The sequence below is a fragment of the Symphodus melops genome (genome assembly GCF_947650265.1).
Source record: "Symphodus melops genome assembly, chromosome: 9".
In the NCBI taxonomy this organism is placed as follows: Eukaryota; Metazoa; Chordata; class Actinopteri; order Labriformes; family Labridae; genus Symphodus; species Symphodus melops.
The window spans coordinates 14,496,765-14,516,592 of record NC_136699.1 but is presented as its reverse complement, the minus strand read 5'-3'; the positions used below and the strand labels follow the sequence as shown (position 1 = coordinate 14,516,592).

Genomic DNA, 19,828 nt, shown 5'->3' with positions numbered 1-19,828 from the left:
TCAGACAGCAGGTGATTTACTGTGACTTCCTGGGCAATAATATAAACCCATCTAACACTGATTTATCATAGAGAAACAAACATTTTAATATTTATTTATATCAACAGGCATCCACATGTATTCTAGACTTTATTTGTAATACCAATGAATAAAAAAGTTGTTACCTATAAGTAGAAACAATATTTGCAAAATATGAGGATATTGAATGACTTAGGTTCCTCGTGCGCTAGCTTCCCAGAGCCTTTAGTTGATTAGCTATTTATTTTATAAAGAAAAGCCTCAGCAGCCACCTTGAGACACCATGATTGGGTCACACACACAGAATACTTTTGAAACTGATCCAAATCACGCACAGGCCTTGTATAGCTGAAATAAGTTAGGCCCATCTGTTCTGAGATCTTAAGTGATTTTTGAGACAGGACATTCAACCAAGCTAAAATAGAGTTTCAGTTCAAAAAAGGGAGATGAAAGGAGCAAGTACCTCTGATACATAGCTATAACTTACTTGACACTTTGTGGAAATTATAAAAAGGGGAAATGCCTTAATGCATTAGAACATAACTGTCTGTCTTTAATCAAAACAGAATCATTGTTTAAATCATAACTATCTTATTAATCTTGTAACCTAAATATTAGTATTTGTTTATTTTGTGGGGGGTTTAGTTTATATTTAATGTTGTACTTTGTACATAGAGTGAACAATTCACTGAAGTTAAATTCCTTTAAGTTTATTTGGCCAAAGCTGATTCTGAAGCTGTTTCTCGGTTGTACTACAACTCCCATGGTGCATTGCACGGATACGCGGGACGACTTCCTGAGTTCACAGTTCAACGTGCTCCCATGCTTGCTTTACGTGAAGTGGTGTTTATTGTGTGCAGAATGTGTCCAGTTTTTTCAGCTGTACGTTTTGTGTTTTCTTTACCGTGATTGTTTGTGAGACGAGCATGTCCGTGAACGCATCACAGCGCCAGCTGATCCAGCTGATCTACCGCCACCTGAAAGAGCAAGGCTTCCACTCAGCTGCAGATGAGCTCCAGAGGGACAAGCCACAGGTCAACAATGGCACACAACGTAGACATTCAGACACATACAAATACACAAACGCGTGCATAACACACGTGGGCTACACAATGTTTGAAGTGTTGCATGACAATGCTAAAGTGTTGTGACAGAAACAATGTTTCGCTTTCTGTTTCTGTGAAATCATAACTGAAATGTGTTGTGTACTGCAGTGTGATACTGTATCTAGCCTACTATAACACTGTTTTAAATGGAGTGTCATCTAATCTCAATCTGGGTTGGAACATGTGTATTTATATTGCAAAAATAGCTAAATTTAAATTGCTTAAAGACGTTTACACACAGGCCTAAATTAAATGGCAAAACATCGATGCAGATTATGCAGAAGAGTTTTGAATCAAAACGTTGCTGATGACATATCCTAAGACTAATTTATGCTCCATTAGATTTAACAAGAGGTTACTGTAGATTCGGCAGCGATTCAAAAACTGGGTGAACACTGGTAGGCCTAGTTTTAATTACATGTTTGACTAAGACGTCAGCGATATGATTAGGGTGGTTGCCTGAAAGGCAAACCACACTACTACTATTGTAAATATTCTTCTTCTTCTTATTATTATTATATCCTCACATTTTGGCGCGCTACTCCTCCCACAGCGCCACGCACACAAGCGAGCGGCTCGGTCATGACATGGGTGCTATTACTTTGTGGAAACTTCGGTCACACGGTGTGGACACAAATCGAGTTGAAACGACAAAAAGTTGCCCATTATCATTTGAGTGGGACCATAGCAGTGGGACAGAGTTCTGTCATAGCTGTTAGCTGACTACAGTTAAACAGTCTTACTGCAGTAGAACTCAGAAACACAGACAACCACCCTCACAATTTCTGCTGGAATTGTCTAGTTTTCCTTTGCTTTATTTTATTGTATTGTTAATTTGATATATGGTCTCATTGTCAAGATCAAGTTTGCATAGTATTTGTATTTTACATTGTGATATATTGTAATGCATATGTCATTAACTTACCTTGAACGACAGCATCAAATTATGTTTCTTAGTGTTTATTTTTTGTTTTTTTACAGGAGGAGACAAACATATCTACCTCCCTATCGGACATCTACAATTCATGGTTAAAGTGAGATGAATTTGCAATCTTTTGAAAGGTTTGAACACCTTGATTATTTTTTTTTATAAATGATGGCGTGTGTGTTTACAGAGTGTTGTTTCTGTTCCTGTCAGGGACTCAAAAAAGAAAAAGAAACCTGACTCCAGATCTAAAGAAGAAAAAAGGACTCCAGCTAAAGGTAAACCTGCCTTTGTGTTAAATATGTATAGACAATATGCAAACTAAGGATCATTATGTCCTCAAACTTGTATTCAAGTTTAGGCAGTTTAATCAAGTTGGATAGTTAAATGCATATGTGGTAAGTTGCTGCAGATGTCTTTCTGGTGATTTTTTTTCTTCGAAGTAAAAGATTCAAAAAGACATGTACATGTTTGTAGATGCTTCTAAGAAGAAGAGCAGCAGTACTGTTAACACTCCAACAGCTGCATCCAGGACAGATGGAGCAGCACCATCTCTTGGTACGATAGACTGAGATTTTTTGTAGTCAATAAAAATGTTTTATACATGAATGCATTTTTAACCTATATCCCAATTTCTACATGCAGCCACGCTCAAAAGAAAAAAGGATAAACCTGCAAAGAAAGTTGAGACACAAAAGAAGAAGGTGAGTTATTATTCGGTTTTCTGTTTTTTGGCAGCAGGGTAGCTGCTGGTTGAAAGACTGAACCTTGTCACTAAGAGTACTTTTTGTCTCCTCTTGTGTGTTCCAATTTCATTTTCTTAGCATGTGCCAGCGAAAAAGAAAAAAGATGAAAGAAAATCAGCAGGCACAACAAAGGTGAAGAAATTAAAGCCCCAAGCAAAAAGCAAGGCTGTGGCTGCTGGAGGCGACGAGTCAGACTCTGACAGCAGTCTGGATGTTGAGAAATGGAAGAAACTGCTCCTGCAAATGACAGGTAGGCATGTATTTATCTTTGTCTACTTTATCATCAGAATAAAAAAATACATTTTTTAAATATTTTTCTGCTCCAAAGAATCAAGGTTGGAGAAGGTTGAGTTGGTTTTAAAATGCTGGAATACAGTAAAGAGTGGTATGAGTTCAAGTTTAAGGGGGGAAAAAAGACTCGAAACACCAGGCACGAAAGCTACATGAAAAACTCAACCTGGAAAATTGTGATTTCATACAAACAGAGCTGTGTACGAACCCTCTGTGGTTGATGGTTAGACCATTTTGTGCCATCATGCCATGTTTTTTTTTAAGTATTCATCCCTTTTCCTTGAACTACAGAAGCTGATGAAGCCAAGATGGACACCATCAATTCTCTGGACTCCTCCTCTCCACCACCCAAGAAAACCAGGGTGAGAAAGCCCCGGGCTAAGCCTGCCCCCAAAAAAAACACCATTATGATTCAACCGAATACTGAGACAGCTGAAAACAGTGAAAAGGTGGGGGTGAAAGTTGTGACACCAACAAAAAACAGTAAACCGAAGAGGAGCAGACCAGAAAAGACTGTACCTGCGACCTCCTCTACCGTTCTGAGCGAAGAGCAAAACATCACCCCTGTAGAGGATCCAATGTTATCACCTGTCTCCACATCTAAACAGACTCCAGGGAAAGAGAAAAGAAAAGGTGTGAGTCCCAGTGTGAAAAAATCAGAGGAAACAACGCCTGAGCCCAAGAAGAAGAAAAAGAAGAAAGAAGTGACTGAAGATGATGCGGAAAAGGATGCCAAGACTGCACTGGATAGTAAAGAGAAAAAGAAGAATAAAGTGAAAGAGGACAAGTCTGGTGATAAACCTGCAGATGAAAAGAAGAAGGCAAAAGGAACAAAGGGAGATGTGGATATGAAAAAGACAGATGAAAAAACAGAGAACATAATTGGAAATGTGGATAATGACTCAATTTTGGAGCAGATAGTGCTAGAAAAGAAAGACAAGAGTAAGAAAAAACAGAAAACTGCTAGTGATAAAAATTCTGAGCAGACTAATGAAAATGTCCAAGAAGATTCACAGCAAATTGGTGAAGTAAAGAAAACCAAGAAAAAGAAGAAACGGCCACTTAATACTGAGGATAATTCTGAGCAGACAAATGAAAATGTCAAAGATTCACAGCAAATAAGTGAAGAAAAAGAAACAAAGAAGAGGAAAAGGACACTTTATAGTGATGACAATTCTATGCTGACAAATGAAAATGTCAATGAAGGAACACCGCAAATAAGTGAAGAAAAGAAAACAAAGAAGAAGAAAAAGACACTTGATCTTGAGGGAAATTCAGAGCAGATAGTTCAAGGAATGACACTTGATGATGCTGAAGAGTTACAGCAAGTAGCTGAAAACATGCAAAATACTTCAGAGCAGATAGATGAAGACATGACGGCAAAGAAGAGGAAGGAGAATGCTTGTAGTGAGGAAAATGTAGAGGTGGTATTGAAGAAAAACAAAGTCAAGAAGAAGAAGAAGAAAAAAGACAATCAATACGAAATGACTTCAGAGCACGAGGTTGAGGAGAAGATATCAGAGATGAGTGTCACTGAAGAAACAGCAGATCAGATTACTGAAGTCAAGAAAACAAGGAAAAAGGAATCTATATTGGAAAATAGTTCACTTGACACAGATCTGCTAACATCACCGAACCCTGAGACACCAGGTCCTCCAACAGAGAAGAAGAAAAGTAAGTAAATAACTGGGAAAATTGTGTAAAACTCGGATTTAGCTGTTTTTGTGTTTAAATTGACTCTATTGTTTGTCACTTTCAGAGAAAGGCAATTTAAAATCAGCCGAGGACCCTGAAAAAGCCCTAGACTCTACAGCAACAGAAACCCTCCAAACGCCTAAAGGTGACGGCAAAAAGAAGGTAACACAAAACAGTATCCTTCACCATTTTTAAATAGTTCAGATCAAAGTTGTTGTTGTTCAAATAACATGTTGGATTGCTGCGGGATTATTTTGTAATTGAGCATATATTTTCTTTCATTCTTGGCAGAAAAAGAAATCCTCAAAGATTCAAGAAGATGCTTGATTTATTATTGCTGCAGAACAATGGGATGAAGAGCGTGTCCTATCCATCCAATTTCTCAAATCATATTTGTGACAATGTTAGAAAGATTGCTTAATACTGTAAATGAAATCTTTTATAATTATTTTTGTACGTTTTTTAAATCTGTTTCTACTTTAGTTTTTTATATACTGTGTTACCAACCATGCCACTGCTTTGATTTTTGTGATAATGTCCCTTTAATGATCTTCCCATATGACAACTGATTTGTTTAAGGGATTTTTTTAAGTGAACGGGATCCTCCCTCTTACAGGTCTCAAAGTTACATTCAGTCATTGTTTAAACAGATTTTTTTCTCATACCATCTCAGGAATTTGTCCTATGATAGTCTTTTAATCTTACTTTGTGAAACTTCACAAAGAATACATCACAGCATCTGTTCGACCTATTTTATATTTATCCAGAAAAATATGGGAAACTCTTTTGACAACCTACTTTGGTGTTGGTTTGATATACTGTATGTTTGTTTGTGAAAAGCATGTTTTTTATAAAAGTTTTAAATGTCTGATAAGGTTTTCATATTTGGGTCGTAGATAATGCTTTTAATACAAATTAAACTCCACAGTAGTTTTCACACTTGGCTGAAGTCTTTCTGGTCTGATGTTTTGAGCATGAAGTGTCGGAAACAGATGATTTCTTTGCCATTTCTTCCTCTTAAATAACCCTATACGACAATACGCCACCTCCCATAGGTGAGGCCTGTACATTTGGAATTTAACTAGCTGTGGTTTCTGTCATTATTTATTAGTTAAGCGGTTTTATTTCAAAGTTTTTGCCATAACAACAAATTTAGTTTAATTTGTTTTCTTATGTGAAAAATAAAGGTTTTAATGTTGTGATGGAGAGCTCTTATCAAATGTGCTGTGTGCATTGGATAAGCACAACAGAAAACAGAAATGATAGGAGGAAATGTGACAAAAAGCAACAGAAGTTGACCTGACAACTGTGAATGTGTGCTGTACACTACCAACCTAAAGGATCTTTGCTTTTCTATATTTTTTCGGTGAGCAGGCGGTAAAGGTAAAGTTAGTGGCTCCACCAGCCATCCCTTCTGGCAGAATCTGGCTTTAAAATTGGGCCGCCAGTGAAATTACGTCAGCAGCTATGGAAGATGCCATCGACTATAAATATGGAAGTAGTCTTAGTGACATAACCAAATTGTTCCTGAAGAAGACTCCTGAAGCCATGACATATTTTGAACTAAAATAAGATAGAACCAGTAACGATAGAAGACCGGGATTAATTTGGTCGGATTGTCTTTGACAGCTTTTAAATTAGTGGGACATTTTTAATATATTTGGAACATTAGTGCAAATAAATGAACACTTAACACTGTAACCCTGGATTTAAACCAGGAAGAAGTATTCACTACTTCATAGGGACTTTTAGTCTTCTTACAAACAGCTACGACAAGTGCGCCCTTCAGTCAGATCAACAATACCCTATCTTTTCTTAAGACTCTCCCAGATCATTTTTTCTTTTTTCCGTTTTAAATCTTCGGAGAAGATCGTCCTTTATTCAGTCTACATTAGTTGAAGGCAAATGCAACATTTTGGATGCAAAGTGCTTCTAAACACCAATGAAGTAGGCTAGTTGGTATAAAGGATGTTAAACTGCGGTTTTATTTGACAATCTGCTTTTGGACACATCAAGAAAAGAGACACTTTATTTAAATTTAAGTGTAACCCTAACCTACTTTTAAATGTTCTATTTTCTGTACTCATTTGGTCCGATAGGGGGCGGTAATGTTCTCTTAAGCTACTTTTCTAACCGCCAATCAAATCAGATGTAGAAGAAACAGCTTTTGTTTCGTTCTGTGGCAACAATCTTACACAGAGCTGTATCTATGGTGTTACACTATGGTTACAGCTTCCACTTTGCACTGAGCATCTGTTATTAACCCACACATATCCAGATGTGGAGGCTGAACAAGGTTCGTCACAAAGCTGGTCGACAAGCTGACAGCTTGGAGGAGCTCCGCTTAAAGAGACGACTGCAAGAGAAAGGTTAACATGTTAATGTGGTGCATTTCTGACGTGAACTTATACATTGTTTTAATGACTCCTACCCACTTACTGAGAAGTATGTAATGTCAGCAGTGGTTTGGTAATTTTCATGATAAACTGACAACCTTCGTTGTGTTCTTGTAAGCTTAAATAAGTTTTCATGAATATAATTTGAAAGCTTCATAACTACGTTTGGCAACACAGTAATGCATCCAAGCTCCTTTTGAGAAACTATACAAGATTAAGCTGTCTTAACTAAGCCTACTACGCTAACACTTGTCATTTATACTTTTGTTGTTGGTCTATGTGTTGTAACTTCCAGCAAACCATCATTTGACTTTTCAAAGTGGAAACCACAGCCTTTAAGACAAGAAGACAGAACTTATTAATCTATTTAACTTGCTTTAGAACTGAGACAGGCCCGCAGAGACAAACAGCTTGTGAGCAAAAGACTCCTCCTGAATGAAGATGAGGACCAATCAGAGATCACCATGGACACCGACTCCGCAGCACAGGTGAGACAGACATCTTAATGTTTCTATCTATATATATATATATATATATATATATATATATATATATATATATATATATATATATATATATATATACGTTCAACCTGAGTGTGCTCTTTGTTTCCGTAGCATGTGCTCACTTTGTTTCACAAACTCCAACACAATGGGCCAGAGAGGGAGGTCCACCTGAACGCTTTGAGTAAAGCTCTCCGTGACCCCTCAGCACAGCTCGCCTTTATCAAGTAAGGTGGAAACTTCTTTCGCTGAATTATTTAAGTTTTAATATTGTTTCTACCTGTAAATCTACCTATCATATCTCTATCTTCCTAAAGACAGGAGAACAGCATGCATCTTCTGGTTGGTCTCCTCACTGGCTCTAATGCAACATGCCGTCTGCAGGCTGTTCGTTGTCTTCATGAGCTGTCTCACTCTCCACACACAAACATAGCACCAGCTTGTCTGCCTGCCACTCCCTACCTGCTCACCTACCTGTCTAACCAAAGCACCAAGTTCACCGTGAGTACTTGTGTGTACCACAAACTGTGTTATAATATCACCTTTTAATGATAGATTGATTTTTAATGAAAAATTGTTTTATTGTATTTTCTTGTGTACACAGGAGCTGTGTCTCTACACACTTGGTAACTTGTGCCCTGAAAGTGATGTTGTACAAGATAAACTCCTCGCTCAGGGAATCATACCAGCTCTGGCCAACTGCATAGAGGTAATCTTAAAGTCTATAACCCCAAAACAACACATTCAGTTTAGTAGAACAGTCATTTCAACGTCTTCAATGCTTATCGTCAAATTATTCTCAGTCTTTTTTTTCCACAAATAAACGATCAAGCTCTGTCTCGGCACATAGCCCTGAACAGATGCCAGTCTACTTTAATGATGTAAAAGCATCTCACTTGTTGTTTCTGTGTGTTTCCAGAATCAGAGACATAACCTTGCCGTGGTGGAAGCTGCAGGCTTCACCCTCTCTCAGCTTCTCCAGGCCAAAGACGGAGCAGGGAAAATAATCCCGTAATGACACACCAGTTTTTCACCACTCTGCTGTTTGTTCAGAGGATATTAAAATCTTTTCTTTAATGGGTTTTGCTTAGCTCAACCAGTGTTCTCTTTGTCTGCAGGATGGTCCTGGCCTCCAGCTTACCTTCACACTTGATTTCAGTCCTGACTCCTGACCAGAACTTTGGCCTGGCACCTGCCATTGAGTGTGCATGGTGTCTGCACTACCTCACATGCAGGTGAGAGTTGAAGGCCATCTTCGGCCGGTGTCATCAAAGTGTTATATTTGCTCAGTCTGGATTTTTTGGTGAACTCTCTCCAAGACGATATCCTCAAACTCATAATAATTATAAGTACGACCTGTCTCTCTTCTGTCTTTAACTCACTCTGCAGCATGAAGGATAACAGAGTGCTTCTGGCTCATGGGGCCTTGTTCCGATGCAGTTCCGTTTTAATGTCACTAGGTGGCGCTGTGGCCGAAGGAAACAAAGACGAAGGAATGGAGCTGGTAGGGAAATAAATCTAATCTACAAGTACTTTCTCAATTGTTGACAAATTCAAAAAGTTAAGCATTTGCTGGGTCTCTTAGTTTTATTGTTTGATCGTGTAAAGAGAACATGAAACATGCTTAGATTGGGTAATGTTTCACAGTGATCATGAAGAGATTTTTTGGCGTTGGTATATTTTCTACCATCATTAAATAGTAAGGCAGATAGATGGCATTTTTTAGTAGTGCATTTAAGGCCACAACACCAGAGACTTTGGAATCAGCTCAGCTATCAAAAAGCATCATACTGACCAGCCACGTGGTATAAAATCAATAATGCATTTTTTAAAGTGTCAAAACTTTCTTTGTGTATATTTTCTTTGCATTACACAGGTTTTATAGCAGAATAAATAAAAAATGACTCTGATTCTGGTATTGCTAATATAATGATATAAAGTCCATTACAGGCTCTAAGCCCAATAGGCAGACATACAACATACTAAAATCAACAACAAAAATTAACGCAATAAAAACAAATCAGGACATATAGCAGAGTGTAAACAAGTGTGTCTTGAGCTAAGTGTACACTTTAAGTATGAATGTGATCAGTATGCTTGTTGACTGAGCGTGTCGTTCCTCTACAGCTCATCTGTCCTCTGCTGAGGTGTATGGGAAACCTCCTCTCCTCCTGCCCAGTGGAAGAAGTAAACTCTCAAGTGGCTGACGTTGGTATTGTGGTGACTCTGTGTGCACTTCTTCAGGCCTACATGCAGACTCAAACAGCGTTGGCCAGAGAGAGTGCCTGGGTCCTTAATAACCTTACAGGTTTGAACTGTCTGTTATTAGCACGCGTGAAACTCAGTCACAGCCTGCAGCACCAGTATGGATCAGCTTTATTTGACTGAGCAACAGTTCATACCAGAAGACTAATGTTTCACATCTGTCAGTAGTAGCTAAAGATGATTTTACACAACAAAGGACTGCAGTTTATTGAGGAGAAGTATTTGCCTCCTTGAAATGTCTTTGAAGTATATATCTGGTACCATATTTAGTTCCTTTTTAGTCTTTATGACACTTCAGTTAAGAGAAAGAGCTGTCGTGGTGATTGTTTGATTTGCCGAGGTGTCAGATGAACTATTTTGTTCCATCATATTTTCACTCTCTTGCTACAGCTCACTCCAGCGCTTTCTGCTCTGCCTTGCTGACGTTAAACTTGGTCCCTGGACTGATCCAGCTCCTCCCGTTCTCTCAGGGCATCAACGTCATGGTAGGGGAAATCCAGAGATAAACTTTGAAATGAGTGCTTCAATAGTCTGCTACACATTCATTGTAGCTTTACCCAGCTCACTGCTCAATTCTGTGTTGCTAAACTCAGATCCTGAGGGTCCTAGCAAACATTGCTCACAAGAAAAAGGAGTACTGTGTCCAACTGACCCACCTTGGATTGCTGTCAGGACTCTGTGCCACACTAAAAATGGCTGACAAAGAGATAGTGATCCTGAGTATGGATGTCCTGTTTATGCTGATAGTTAGCAGTCCACAGGTAAGTTAAAGTCAAACCTTTGAAATAATAATAATGACGCTGCTCAGAGGAGATAACCAAACCATTCTAGAGCAGTTGTGATTTTCTTTACCATATTTATTCCTTCTCCTCAGGTGGCAGAGGAGTTTGTGAGGCAAAGCGGTCTTTCACTTTTAGAGGCTCTTCAGTACAACAGAGAAGGCGATATTAGACAAAGAGCATCATATCTCCTAGAGAACCACCTGCTGTCCTACTCAACATGATGCTTGGTGAAGACCTTTTGTACTGTTCAATTAGTCGATGGTATCATTTATACTTCCTCAAATGTTTAAACAAGAAAAAAAGGGAAAACATTGCATGTAGACTACTTCTCTTGTACCAACAGGAAGACATCCCAATTACACACTTGTTACAAAACATCTTGAGGACAAACCCTGAGTATCTGAAACTTCCTTTTTTACTTTTTCACCTTCTCTACAAGGACAATTGTTGTACTTGTGTCAGTTTTTATAACTTTTAAATATATTCTGCTGGTTTGATCAAATTAACAATCAGTGTGTTGTCTATGACATTTTAGCATATATGCCAATAAAGATGAAATATATATGTATATATATTTTTAAAACCTGACCTCTTGTCTTAAACGGCTCCTCTGGAACAACCTGCACATTTAGATACTGATGATTCATATGACTGTCATTGTGGTGAGAGAGGTTCTTGTGAAGGGTTTAATAGGTGTAATGCAGTTTGAGATTTTTATGCCCTGTTGACTGTACATTCAAAAAATAAAGCATAAATTAACAAATATTCCCCTCATGTTGTTTATAGGACTTTACTTTGAGAGAACTATATACTCTAAATAATCAACAAATAACATTACATTCATAAAGAAGGTACTGGATTTATTGCCATTGTGTCTTTTCATATGATTCATTCTGACATAAGTTTAGAGAAATTCCCGTTTCAAGGACAAATAGTTTGGTCTGGAATCTCATTTTTACTGTGAAGCATATTCTAAATGACTTTGTAACATTGTAAACCAAATTTTCAGAAATAACATTATACATATAGAAAATAATCATTTAGTTAACCAGTGAAAACTCTTGTTTGATTTGTGATGATGAGGATGTGTCGTCCTTTTACTGAGATTTTTACAAGTCTTGGTCACTGATTGAGTCTTGTTCTGAGGAACAGCCTGCAAAAAAAGACTTCAGCTCCTCCCTCTTTAAAAAAAGAAAAAAGCTAAACTCAAATTTCCCCACTTCCTCTGTCCACCCACACTCTCTCCTTCCCTGCACTCGACTTCTCTGCCTGAAAAACAAAACAAGGTGCGTCACTATGTTTTCATCTCTACATTCTTTGAAACTGCTTTTACAATTATACATACTGCAGTTATTATTCTCTTTATATCTGACTAGTGGAGCGTCAAAGTGCAATCTGCTGTTGAGGGGTTCTGATGTGATTAATTCTTGTTTTACCCTCCCACAACCAACAGAGACTGTAGTCTGCTGACAATGGAGTCCACTGAGTCAACTAGAGAGAGAGCATCAGGAAAGGCTGTGAAACAGGATGCCAACAACATGTTGCTGATGTCCGACAGCAAGCCGCTGCATCGCTTCATTAAACATGAGCCCAAAACTCTTGGGGTAAAATTGCATTAAATCCAAGTTCTTAAGTTGTAATTAACTGCATAGAAAAACAAGTCTGCCCCAAAAGCAACACCATGCTACTGTAAGGTAGTTACTTTAATCCATCCTTCCTCTTCTCTTTCCCAGATTGTCATTGTGATCTGTGGCTGTGCAGAAATGCTCATGGGATTTCCTCTGGCCAAGGAAATTTGGATGAATTCTTGCAAGATTTACATTCCCTTCTGGCAGGGTCTTCTGGTATATAAATAAAAGACTGACTTGCGGCTCGATATGCTGAATATGGTTAAATACCGTACTTGATAGGCTCCTATAACCTACTTATAAGACATAACCTTTCTATAGGATTAGGATGAAACGTATCAGAAAAGCTTAAACCCCTTAAAACTCACAGTAAAAGTTTCATATAATGGGGAATACATTCATTCAGCTCCTTGACAAAACTGATATCTCATGTCTGTAGCATATTCTTCTGCTTTATAGCATGTTGCCTCAGAACAGAGGAAGAGCTGGCCAGCCAAGGTATCCAAATCTTGGCTAAAAACCCTTAGGCTACTTCTTGGAGTTTATTGTCGGGAAATCATACTTGATAAGAAAAATTCTAGCTAATAAACTCTTTATGAATTGAGTTTAAGTGTAAATATTAAATGTTGTTGTTTCAAATGAACCAATCAAAAGTTGTACAGGTGCTTAGATAGATTTGTGTTTCCTTGCAGAGATTGACTTGTAGCCTACCCCTTTCCTAGTTTTTATGCTAGGTTAAGCTAACTGGCTGCTGAGCGTAAGCTCGTTATACATAAATGAATACTTATATACCATATGATAAATCTTATCTTATGGTAAAGAAGCAAACAGTCAGAAAACCTCACAGAAATAAAAAGCTTTCAATTCAAGGCCATTTCGATTGCCAAATCGTATTCTGTCCTACAATCCTTTATCAATGAATCACTAGGAAACATCATCAATGTAAAACAATAGCAGTCACCCTAGTACTAATAGTAGTTTTTTTTCTTGTTTGTTGTTTTGTAAGTTTCTTATCTGTGGAAATCTGTCCATCTACACTCAGATACATCCATCCAAGAAGATGGTAGGTAGCCTATGTGGTGCTCTGGTTTAACCCATTATTCACTGTCCATCTCTTTCTTACTAAATAACTCACTGAATAAAATATTTCTCTGTCAGGTGACAGTGTGTATGGCGATGTATGTGGTTTCCCTTCTGGGAATTGTGGTCTCCTGTGGCTACAGGATAGTCAGCCTTTCAGAGTTAGACCGCAGGCACTATTACCAGGAAGATATTTGGGACATTTACAGAGCGGTGAGTTACAACATTTATTTTAAACTTAAGTAAAGATGCAGATGTTGAAACAAAGTATGAATAACTTTTTATTTGACTTTCTTTTGCTATAGAAGCAGAATTTGGGCATTGAATGCATATTGTTTACATCCTCCCTGTGTGTGTCAGTGCTTCTCATCTTCCTGTGTGTCATCACACGTTTATCTCTGAAATCCACACACACTCAGGTAAGAAATAACCTAATCTAAAACTGGATTCAACTACTGAAAATAATCAGTGAAAAAAAAAACACCAAGTGCATAACATGACTATAGATATTTATGGTACTTGTGGTTTTCTGTTTATCATCAGTTGTGTATTTTTTATTACCTGGTCAAAAAAAATAATGTTAAGTATGATCAATTATTAACCAGAACATTAATTTAAAAGCCTAAATCAGACTTAAAATCATTGCGTTTGACCAAAAAAAAAGAGTGCCACAAAATTACTGAACCGAAATCTGGTCTTGTGTCCTGTGTACAGCAACATCATAAACATCTTAAACCGTATACGATGTGTGTGCCAGTTAACACTGCATTGATTTCTTGTTGTTGTCCCTATCTTTAACAGTTTATTGTCCAGCACATCCCGGCAGCACCACAGAGTGAAACAACACCAAACTGAAAACAATTATTTGTGTCTTTCTTATGTTAAATCTAAAACAGATGTCCTGTAAGTGTGAACTTTTGTAATCCAGTCATTATATTTACTTAGCCTATAACATTAACATTATATGTAGTTTTGAAAAATCACACAACAGAAGGCATCATTGAAATCATTCATGTTTGGTTCTGTCTTATAATTCACAATTCAAAGAATAAGCAAAAAAAATTGCTACACTGAAATTACCCAAAGCAACTGTCGAAACAGCACACTGAGCCAGTCATATTTTAGGATTTTGGGATGGCACCTTGGGTGGCCAATCAGATTTCACAGGGCCACACCTGGCAAGCCACCTGTGCAGGCCCCTATATATAACATTCTGATGTTACACTACCCGCCTTATACACGTACGTCAGCAGACATGCATTTTTTTGTCTTTTCTTTACTTTAAAGTTTGTGTAACCGCATTCAAATGTGCAATACTGAACTGCTTTTATTTTACTTGCACTGATTAGAGGGTCATAGTAACAACTGATATTTCTAGAAAGGCAGCTTCTGTGTGTTTGCCTCAAGGTGACCAGATACTGTTTATTGGTACTCATATCTATCTTTGGAAATGGTCAGATTTTTAATGCTTATGTTGATTTTGAAAGCAATGAACAGTGGTGTTCGTTAAAGTGAACAGAGGCCCGTCTCCTTTAATTAAAATGCTATTTTAATCAAAAACTTTTTAACTGTCAATGTTTTTGTATCGTGACTACTTACTTTTACCCTGATCCCTTTTGTCATCAAAATGCCTTATAAGAATCCATATTAACTGCATTACTGTTATCAGATGTGCCAAATACATGTGTACATACATATAGCAGAATAAAGTTTATATCATATCTTGGATTTGTTTAGAACCCCCACCATTTAAAATAAATGTTTGAATAGAATTGGGGTTTAAATATTTTTGACAGGTTACATCCAAAGCCTCATGTTTGTGTTTATAGTTCAGTGTATTCACCTACATGAATGTTATTTGAGCCTGGTTGGAAGCCTATATTGACATACATTTTGTTTGATAAATCTGCACGTCTAGTCTCCTTGCACAAACTGTCACAGGACGTGCAGTCAAGAATTTGCTTTTAGCTTTATGTGGTACTCTAAGTATGTCTATTGTCCTTATTAATAAACACTGATTTGATCAAATGTTAATGTGTCCATAGAGCTTTGTGTAGGAAAAGGCTACAATATGCCCATAGCCACAGCTGCATTGATTTTATTAATTGATGCATTACTTACATTTTTATTATTCAGTACAGCAAGAAATGTAGTGCTCCCTAAAACCACTTGTAGCACCCACCCTACAGTTTACAACAGACACTGATGTTAGACAACAGAAAAACTGCAAGAACACTAAATACTTTGGTCACTTAATTTATTTCCAGTCATTTGACCGAGTAGACAAACAGCAGTTCAACATTTCAATTCAAGTCTTCCTGTGGTGTTGGCAGTCTAGGGAAGAGGGTATTCCAGCAGCGGCATTTCTTTGAGTCACATTTGGTCCGTGTGCATTTTTTAAGGTTCCTATTATTTAATAGACATAGCTAGCAGTGTACAGGGACTGCATGGAGGCCTGGCCAGCTGAGTCTGTGGGCTTGTACTCTCCTTTGGAGGCCAGGCCATTGATCTGCAAAGAACAGAGGGGAGAGTGAGAGCAAAGTTAAAGCTGAGTGTTAATGATCAGCCAGGTTAGATAAACCACATTAGTACAAGACCAAAGGCTTTTAGAATAAATCATTTACAGTCAGTAAAAAAAATAATGGAAATACACAAGAGGCATTTAGTCTTAATAGCTGTTCATGCCCTCTAAGGTTACCTTGGCCCTGTTGCAGAAAGTTTCTTGTGCAGCTGCTTTGTTGGCAGCTTTTCCCTGCCAGGCTGCGAGAGTGGAGGCCTGAAGTGCACGGCCATAAGAGAAGGTCAGCTTCCATGGGCGATGAAGGGACACCTGGTTGATGGCGTTCAAGTTGAGAGATGCCTCCTCCTCGCTCTGACCTCCAGACAGGAAGCAGATTCCTGGAGACACAGGAGTATGCATTCACTCATAAATTACTTAAGTTTTCCTCCCTTTACCTAAAGTGGTTCGTTAAAAAGAGGTGAGGCCTTTAGTCCCTTACCAGGCACAGCAGCGGGGACTGTGCGTCTCAGAGCGGTCACTGTTGCCATGGCAACCTCCTGAGGGGCGTACTTCTTAGTGCAGGAGTGTCCAGCGGTGACCATGTTAGGCTTGAGCAGAGTGCCCTCCAGGTACACATGGTGATCAGACAGAGCCTTGTACACAGCAGCCAGAACCTGAACACGAGGAGGCAGGTTTATTAGAACACATTTTTTAGAATATAAACTGATCTGTACAAATCACGGAGGTTACACAAACCTTTTCTGTGACATACTGGCAGCGCAGCAGGTCATGGTCGCCGTCTGGGAGGATCTCTGGCTCCACAATGGGCACCAGGCCATTCTGTTAGAGCACATCAATTTAAGTGTAAGATTAATAACTCCCAGGCAGTAATTTGGACCCCACTGTAGTCAACTGAGGGGGGCAGCATACCTGTTGGCAGATACTGGCATATCTGGCGAGGACATTGGCATTTTCTGCAATGCTGAGAGCAGAGGGGCAGCCGTCTGAGATCTTCAGCACGCTTCTCCACTTGGCAAAGTCACAACCGTCCTTCTTGTACTGAGCACAGCGCTCTGAGAGGCCATCAAGACCTGTTAGAACAGACAACAGAATGTTAGTACCCACACTTGTTTGGAATCACGTCACTGAAAATAAAGTGTGTAGATTTGGATTGAAAAAAGACTTGCACTTGAATTGATTCTAAAGATTTAGAATTGATTCACCTTGCGTGGTCGTCTCTCCATCTGTTCCATTAAGAGCAGCGGTGCCTTTGTCCACCTGATGCAAGGAAAGCAAACATGGTCATTAACTGAACAGGGGTAAACACCTGACCTAAAGACGCTTGCACACTCCTCACCTTGATGCCGACGACAATACCCTTATCCTTGATGACCTGGGGGAAGAGCTTGCCACTGTCTGATTTCTGGTAAAGTGTCTCGTGGAAGAAGATGACTCCACCCACACTGTTCGCAATGGAGGGATCAGAAGAGAACAAGAGGTCACGGAAGGAGCGACGGTTCTCCTCTGTGTTCTCCACATTGATTTTCTGGAGACGCTTTCCCATGGTTCCTTGATGAAAGAAATGGGTGTGCAAAACAGGCTCGTGTCAAACTCTGCAACGCTCGTCACAGAATAATATATTTGAGATCTTAAGGCTCACCTGTTGACTCATCTGCAGCCAGGATTCCCTTTCCTGGAGCCACAATCCTCTGAGCAATGTCAGAGAGCTCCTTCTTTTGCTCAGGAGACAGCGATGGGAACTGATGAGTCATCCTGAGGGGAAACCAAACAAAACATTCCACAGGTGATCAGAAACATGACAAGACTTGATAAGGAAGATGCTCTACTTCCCCCCCCCCCCCCCCCCAAACACAATGAACCTTTGTACCCGGACTTCCTACTTCTCTTGCAACACCTTTGCTAATATTTGCCATGAATGACAGTACTTTGGCCCTCAAACAGATAAGTTCTGTACAAGTTCAGAGTCCACCAATAATGTGTTGCTGCATATAGGATTTTCTCCCATGATTTCTGCAGTTCAAACCAAAACACTGAGATTCATATGGAGGCCCACAAGTACAGGCATTAACTGTACCCAATTAATGGGAGCATAAACGGCAGGCTAATGTAAACACGGAAACACGGATGCGTGTTCCCTATCAAATATTTGTACAAACTTAAAGACGCCCACCAGCATTTAAACTATTGCAGGACACACAGGTCGATTTTTTTTTGAAGATGCAACGGTGGGAAAAAAAAAAATAAAAAAAGTTTATCAGCTTAACTTGGGCACTAGAAAGTTAAGACTTTAAAATAACTCCAGCTGAAATAGTCTACAAGAATGCATCTTCAGGCTAGGATGCCTCAATCGCTGCACACTGAGATACATGATGAAATCCGAAGACAAATGTTGCACAAGCAAGGCAACATGGTTGAGATCACTTTGCATTTAAAAAAAAAATGGACTTCAGCATCTTCAAACGTATTTTTTAAAAAACAAAACAAAACAAACTCAACACTTAATGAACACGACTTACTTTGGAATTGTGTCAAACAGCGACGGCAACAGAAATGGCAGAAGCCTCCAAGCAGTGTTTAGACTGAATGAGAAGGCCGAAAAGTTGGCACAGTCCTGTATTTATGGCGGAGGTGTACCCGTGATGTGGCGGGGCGTGCGTCGGCCCCGGACACGCCATTGGTCCAGACAAGCAGGGGCGGTGTTAGTACGCCTACCGTGCTGTTTCACGCTCTATTGTGGACTTTAAACTCATAGGACTTGGGGCGTCTGAGTTAACATGGAGGGAACAGTGTGTTATCTGAAACTTGTTATAAAATCAGATTTTACGTGCCTCGCCCCTTTTCTGCTCATGGTTGCCTCACTGTGAAAAGAAAAAAAATGTCTGCAGTTGCAAATCAGGTTTCTTTGTTTCCTATGTCCCCAAGGTGTCAGTTGCAACATCAGATATGTCTGTTTTCTCATATGGGTGGCACTACTTAGCTTTGACAAACATTATCATCAACAAATCTCAAATCATGCCTTTTTTATGTAGTAATCTATTTTCCATGATAATAAGCAGCTTTTATAATGTTTGGCTGGTTGTCATTAGCCCTTGTGTGTACTTTTGTTTTTGCATTGTTGCAGCACGTGTGAGTGTATATTGTTTGCAATACATTTGTTATGTTGTTTTTAATCAATTAGTTACTACTGTAGGTAATCAATATGTATCCATGAAAAAAACAGCCATCTAATATTAGTCTTTCTACATAAACAAGTCCAGATTACAGTACACGTGTCTCCTTTATTTTAGCTACCTCTTCCTACAAGTCACTAAATAGGCAACCTATGAAACAGTATAGGCCTACAAATTATACAATGCACTTTTTACTTTTTCTTCTCTGATGTTATTGTCATCGATGTTTTTTAGACGTTAACCAGTGTGTAAAATAAACAACATGAATGATGTTTTCAGCAGGAAATGGAAACAGATCTGATCAGGCCTCTATTTAGTTTACACCAGGAGAAACATGTTTTAACTTTTGTTTTATTTAATAATAAATTATCAAATAAGTCAATATAAATATTTGCCATGTTTTTCTTTGAGTATTTATACTAAAGTAAAGGTCTTTTTTTGGGGGGAAATTAATGAGCCATTTGTTACCACAGCAATGCTTGGCTACATTTTTTGTCATTCATCACACTGCTTACAGCACATCATGTATTGAACATGTCTCGTATTATTTGCTGATAATGGTCACACACAAAAAACTTGCAAGGTTGTTTATAGTACTGTAACTTTTCCCAACCTGGCTGAGTAATCTCAGCAGGTTGGGGTATTTGAACCTAAAGGCTGTCGATCTGCAACAAATAATCACAAGCGAGCTTTTACGCAAGC

At 38.7% G+C, this 19,828-nt stretch overlaps 4 protein-coding genes across 4 annotated transcripts; 3 read left to right on the top strand and 1 right to left on the bottom strand.

Moving 5' to 3' along the window:
• Nucleotides 1-743: 743 nt before the first annotated feature.
• On the top strand, nt 744-5,723 carry LOC306829524 (uncharacterized protein). Its single transcript, XM_079352600.1, has 9 exons — nt 744-1,052; nt 2,106-2,158; nt 2,263-2,327; nt 2,527-2,607; nt 2,695-2,753; nt 2,874-3,045; nt 3,378-4,760; nt 4,846-4,943; nt 5,073-5,723. The coding sequence occupies exons 1-9, from the start codon at nt 945-947 to the stop codon at nt 5,106-5,108; spliced, it is 2,055 nt and encodes a 684-aa protein (XP_079208726.1). The 5' UTR covers nt 744-944; the 3' UTR covers nt 5,109-5,723.
• A 1,185-nt stretch (nt 5,724-6,908) lies between these two features.
• tmco6 (transmembrane and coiled-coil domains 6) lies at nt 6,909-11,490 on the top strand. Its single transcript, XM_079352108.1, has 12 exons — nt 6,909-7,150; nt 7,559-7,665; nt 7,795-7,907; nt 7,998-8,181; nt 8,285-8,389; nt 8,600-8,691; nt 8,799-8,915; nt 9,070-9,184; nt 9,808-9,988; nt 10,336-10,430; nt 10,539-10,706; nt 10,820-11,490. The coding sequence occupies exons 1-12, from the start codon at nt 7,060-7,062 to the stop codon at nt 10,946-10,948; spliced, it is 1,497 nt and encodes a 498-aa protein (XP_079208234.1). The 5' UTR covers nt 6,909-7,059; the 3' UTR covers nt 10,949-11,490.
• On the top strand, nt 10,904-15,463 carry LOC306829178 (B-lymphocyte antigen CD20-like). Its single transcript, XM_079352109.1, has 8 exons — nt 10,904-10,954; nt 11,981-12,013; nt 12,181-12,331; nt 12,461-12,571; nt 13,362-13,418; nt 13,514-13,648; nt 13,741-13,854; nt 14,237-15,463. The coding sequence occupies exons 3-8, from the start codon at nt 12,200-12,202 to the stop codon at nt 14,288-14,290; spliced, it is 603 nt and encodes a 200-aa protein (XP_079208235.1). The 5' UTR covers nt 10,904-10,954; nt 11,981-12,013; nt 12,181-12,199; the 3' UTR covers nt 14,291-15,463.
• A 212-nt stretch (nt 15,464-15,675) lies between these two features.
• On the bottom strand, nt 15,676-18,594 carry aldob (aldolase b, fructose-bisphosphate). The gene is made up of 9 exons (XM_079352283.1): nt 18,473-18,594; nt 17,596-17,708; nt 17,293-17,504; nt 17,159-17,213; nt 16,866-17,026; nt 16,692-16,775; nt 16,435-16,609; nt 16,134-16,333; nt 15,676-15,944 (listed from the first exon to the last, which is right to left on the bottom strand). The coding sequence occupies exons 2-9, from the start codon at nt 17,705-17,707 to the stop codon at nt 15,849-15,851; spliced, it is 1,095 nt and encodes a 364-aa protein (XP_079208409.1). The 5' UTR covers nt 17,708; nt 18,473-18,594; the 3' UTR covers nt 15,676-15,848.
• Between the last annotated feature and the right edge of the window lie 1,234 nt (nt 18,595-19,828).

What these genes read in the sequence shown, in the direction of transcription:
- LOC306829524 (XM_079352600.1), top strand. Translation starts at nt 945, where the DNA reads ATGTCCGTGAACGCATCACAGCGCCAGCTGATCCAGCTGATCTACCGC. An exon ending in ATCTACAATTCATGGTTAAA is followed by an intron (nt 2,159 to 2,262) that starts GTGAGATGAATT and finishes TGTTCCTGTCAG; the next exon opens with GGACTCAAAAAAGAAAAAGA. An exon ending in AAGGTGACGGCAAAAAGAAG is followed by an intron (nt 4,944 to 5,072) that starts GTAACACAAAAC and finishes CATTCTTGGCAG; the next exon opens with AAAAAGAAATCCTCAAAGAT.
- tmco6 (XM_079352108.1), top strand. Translation starts at nt 7,060, where the DNA reads ATGTGGAGGCTGAACAAGGTTCGTCACAAAGCTGGTCGACAAGCTGAC. An exon ending in AAGACGAAGGAATGGAGCTG is followed by an intron (nt 9,185 to 9,807) that starts GTAGGGAAATAA and finishes GTTCCTCTACAG; the next exon opens with CTCATCTGTCCTCTGCTGAG. An exon ending in CTCAGGGCATCAACGTCATG is followed by an intron (nt 10,431 to 10,538) that starts GTAGGGGAAATC and finishes TGCTAAACTCAG; the next exon opens with ATCCTGAGGGTCCTAGCAAA.
- LOC306829178 (XM_079352109.1), top strand. Translation starts at nt 12,200, where the DNA reads ATGGAGTCCACTGAGTCAACTAGAGAGAGAGCATCAGGAAAGGCTGTG. An exon ending in CCTTCTGGCAGGGTCTTCTG is followed by an intron (nt 12,572 to 13,361) that starts GTATATAAATAA and finishes TTGTTTTGTAAG; the next exon opens with TTTCTTATCTGTGGAAATCT. An exon ending in TTTGGGACATTTACAGAGCG is followed by an intron (nt 13,649 to 13,740) that starts GTGAGTTACAAC and finishes CTTTTGCTATAG; the next exon opens with AAGCAGAATTTGGGCATTGA.
- aldob (XM_079352283.1), bottom strand. Translation starts at nt 17,707, where the DNA reads ATGACTCATCAGTTCCCATCGCTGTCTCCTGAGCAAAAGAAGGAGCTC. An exon ending in ATGCCAGTATCTGCCAACAG is followed by an intron (nt 16,776 to 16,865) that starts GTATGCTGCCCC and finishes GTGCTCTAACAG; the next exon opens with AATGGCCTGGTGCCCATTGT. An exon ending in GCCAGTATGTCACAGAAAAG is followed by an intron (nt 16,610 to 16,691) that starts GTTTGTGTAACC and finishes CCTCGTGTTCAG; the next exon opens with GTTCTGGCTGCTGTGTACAA.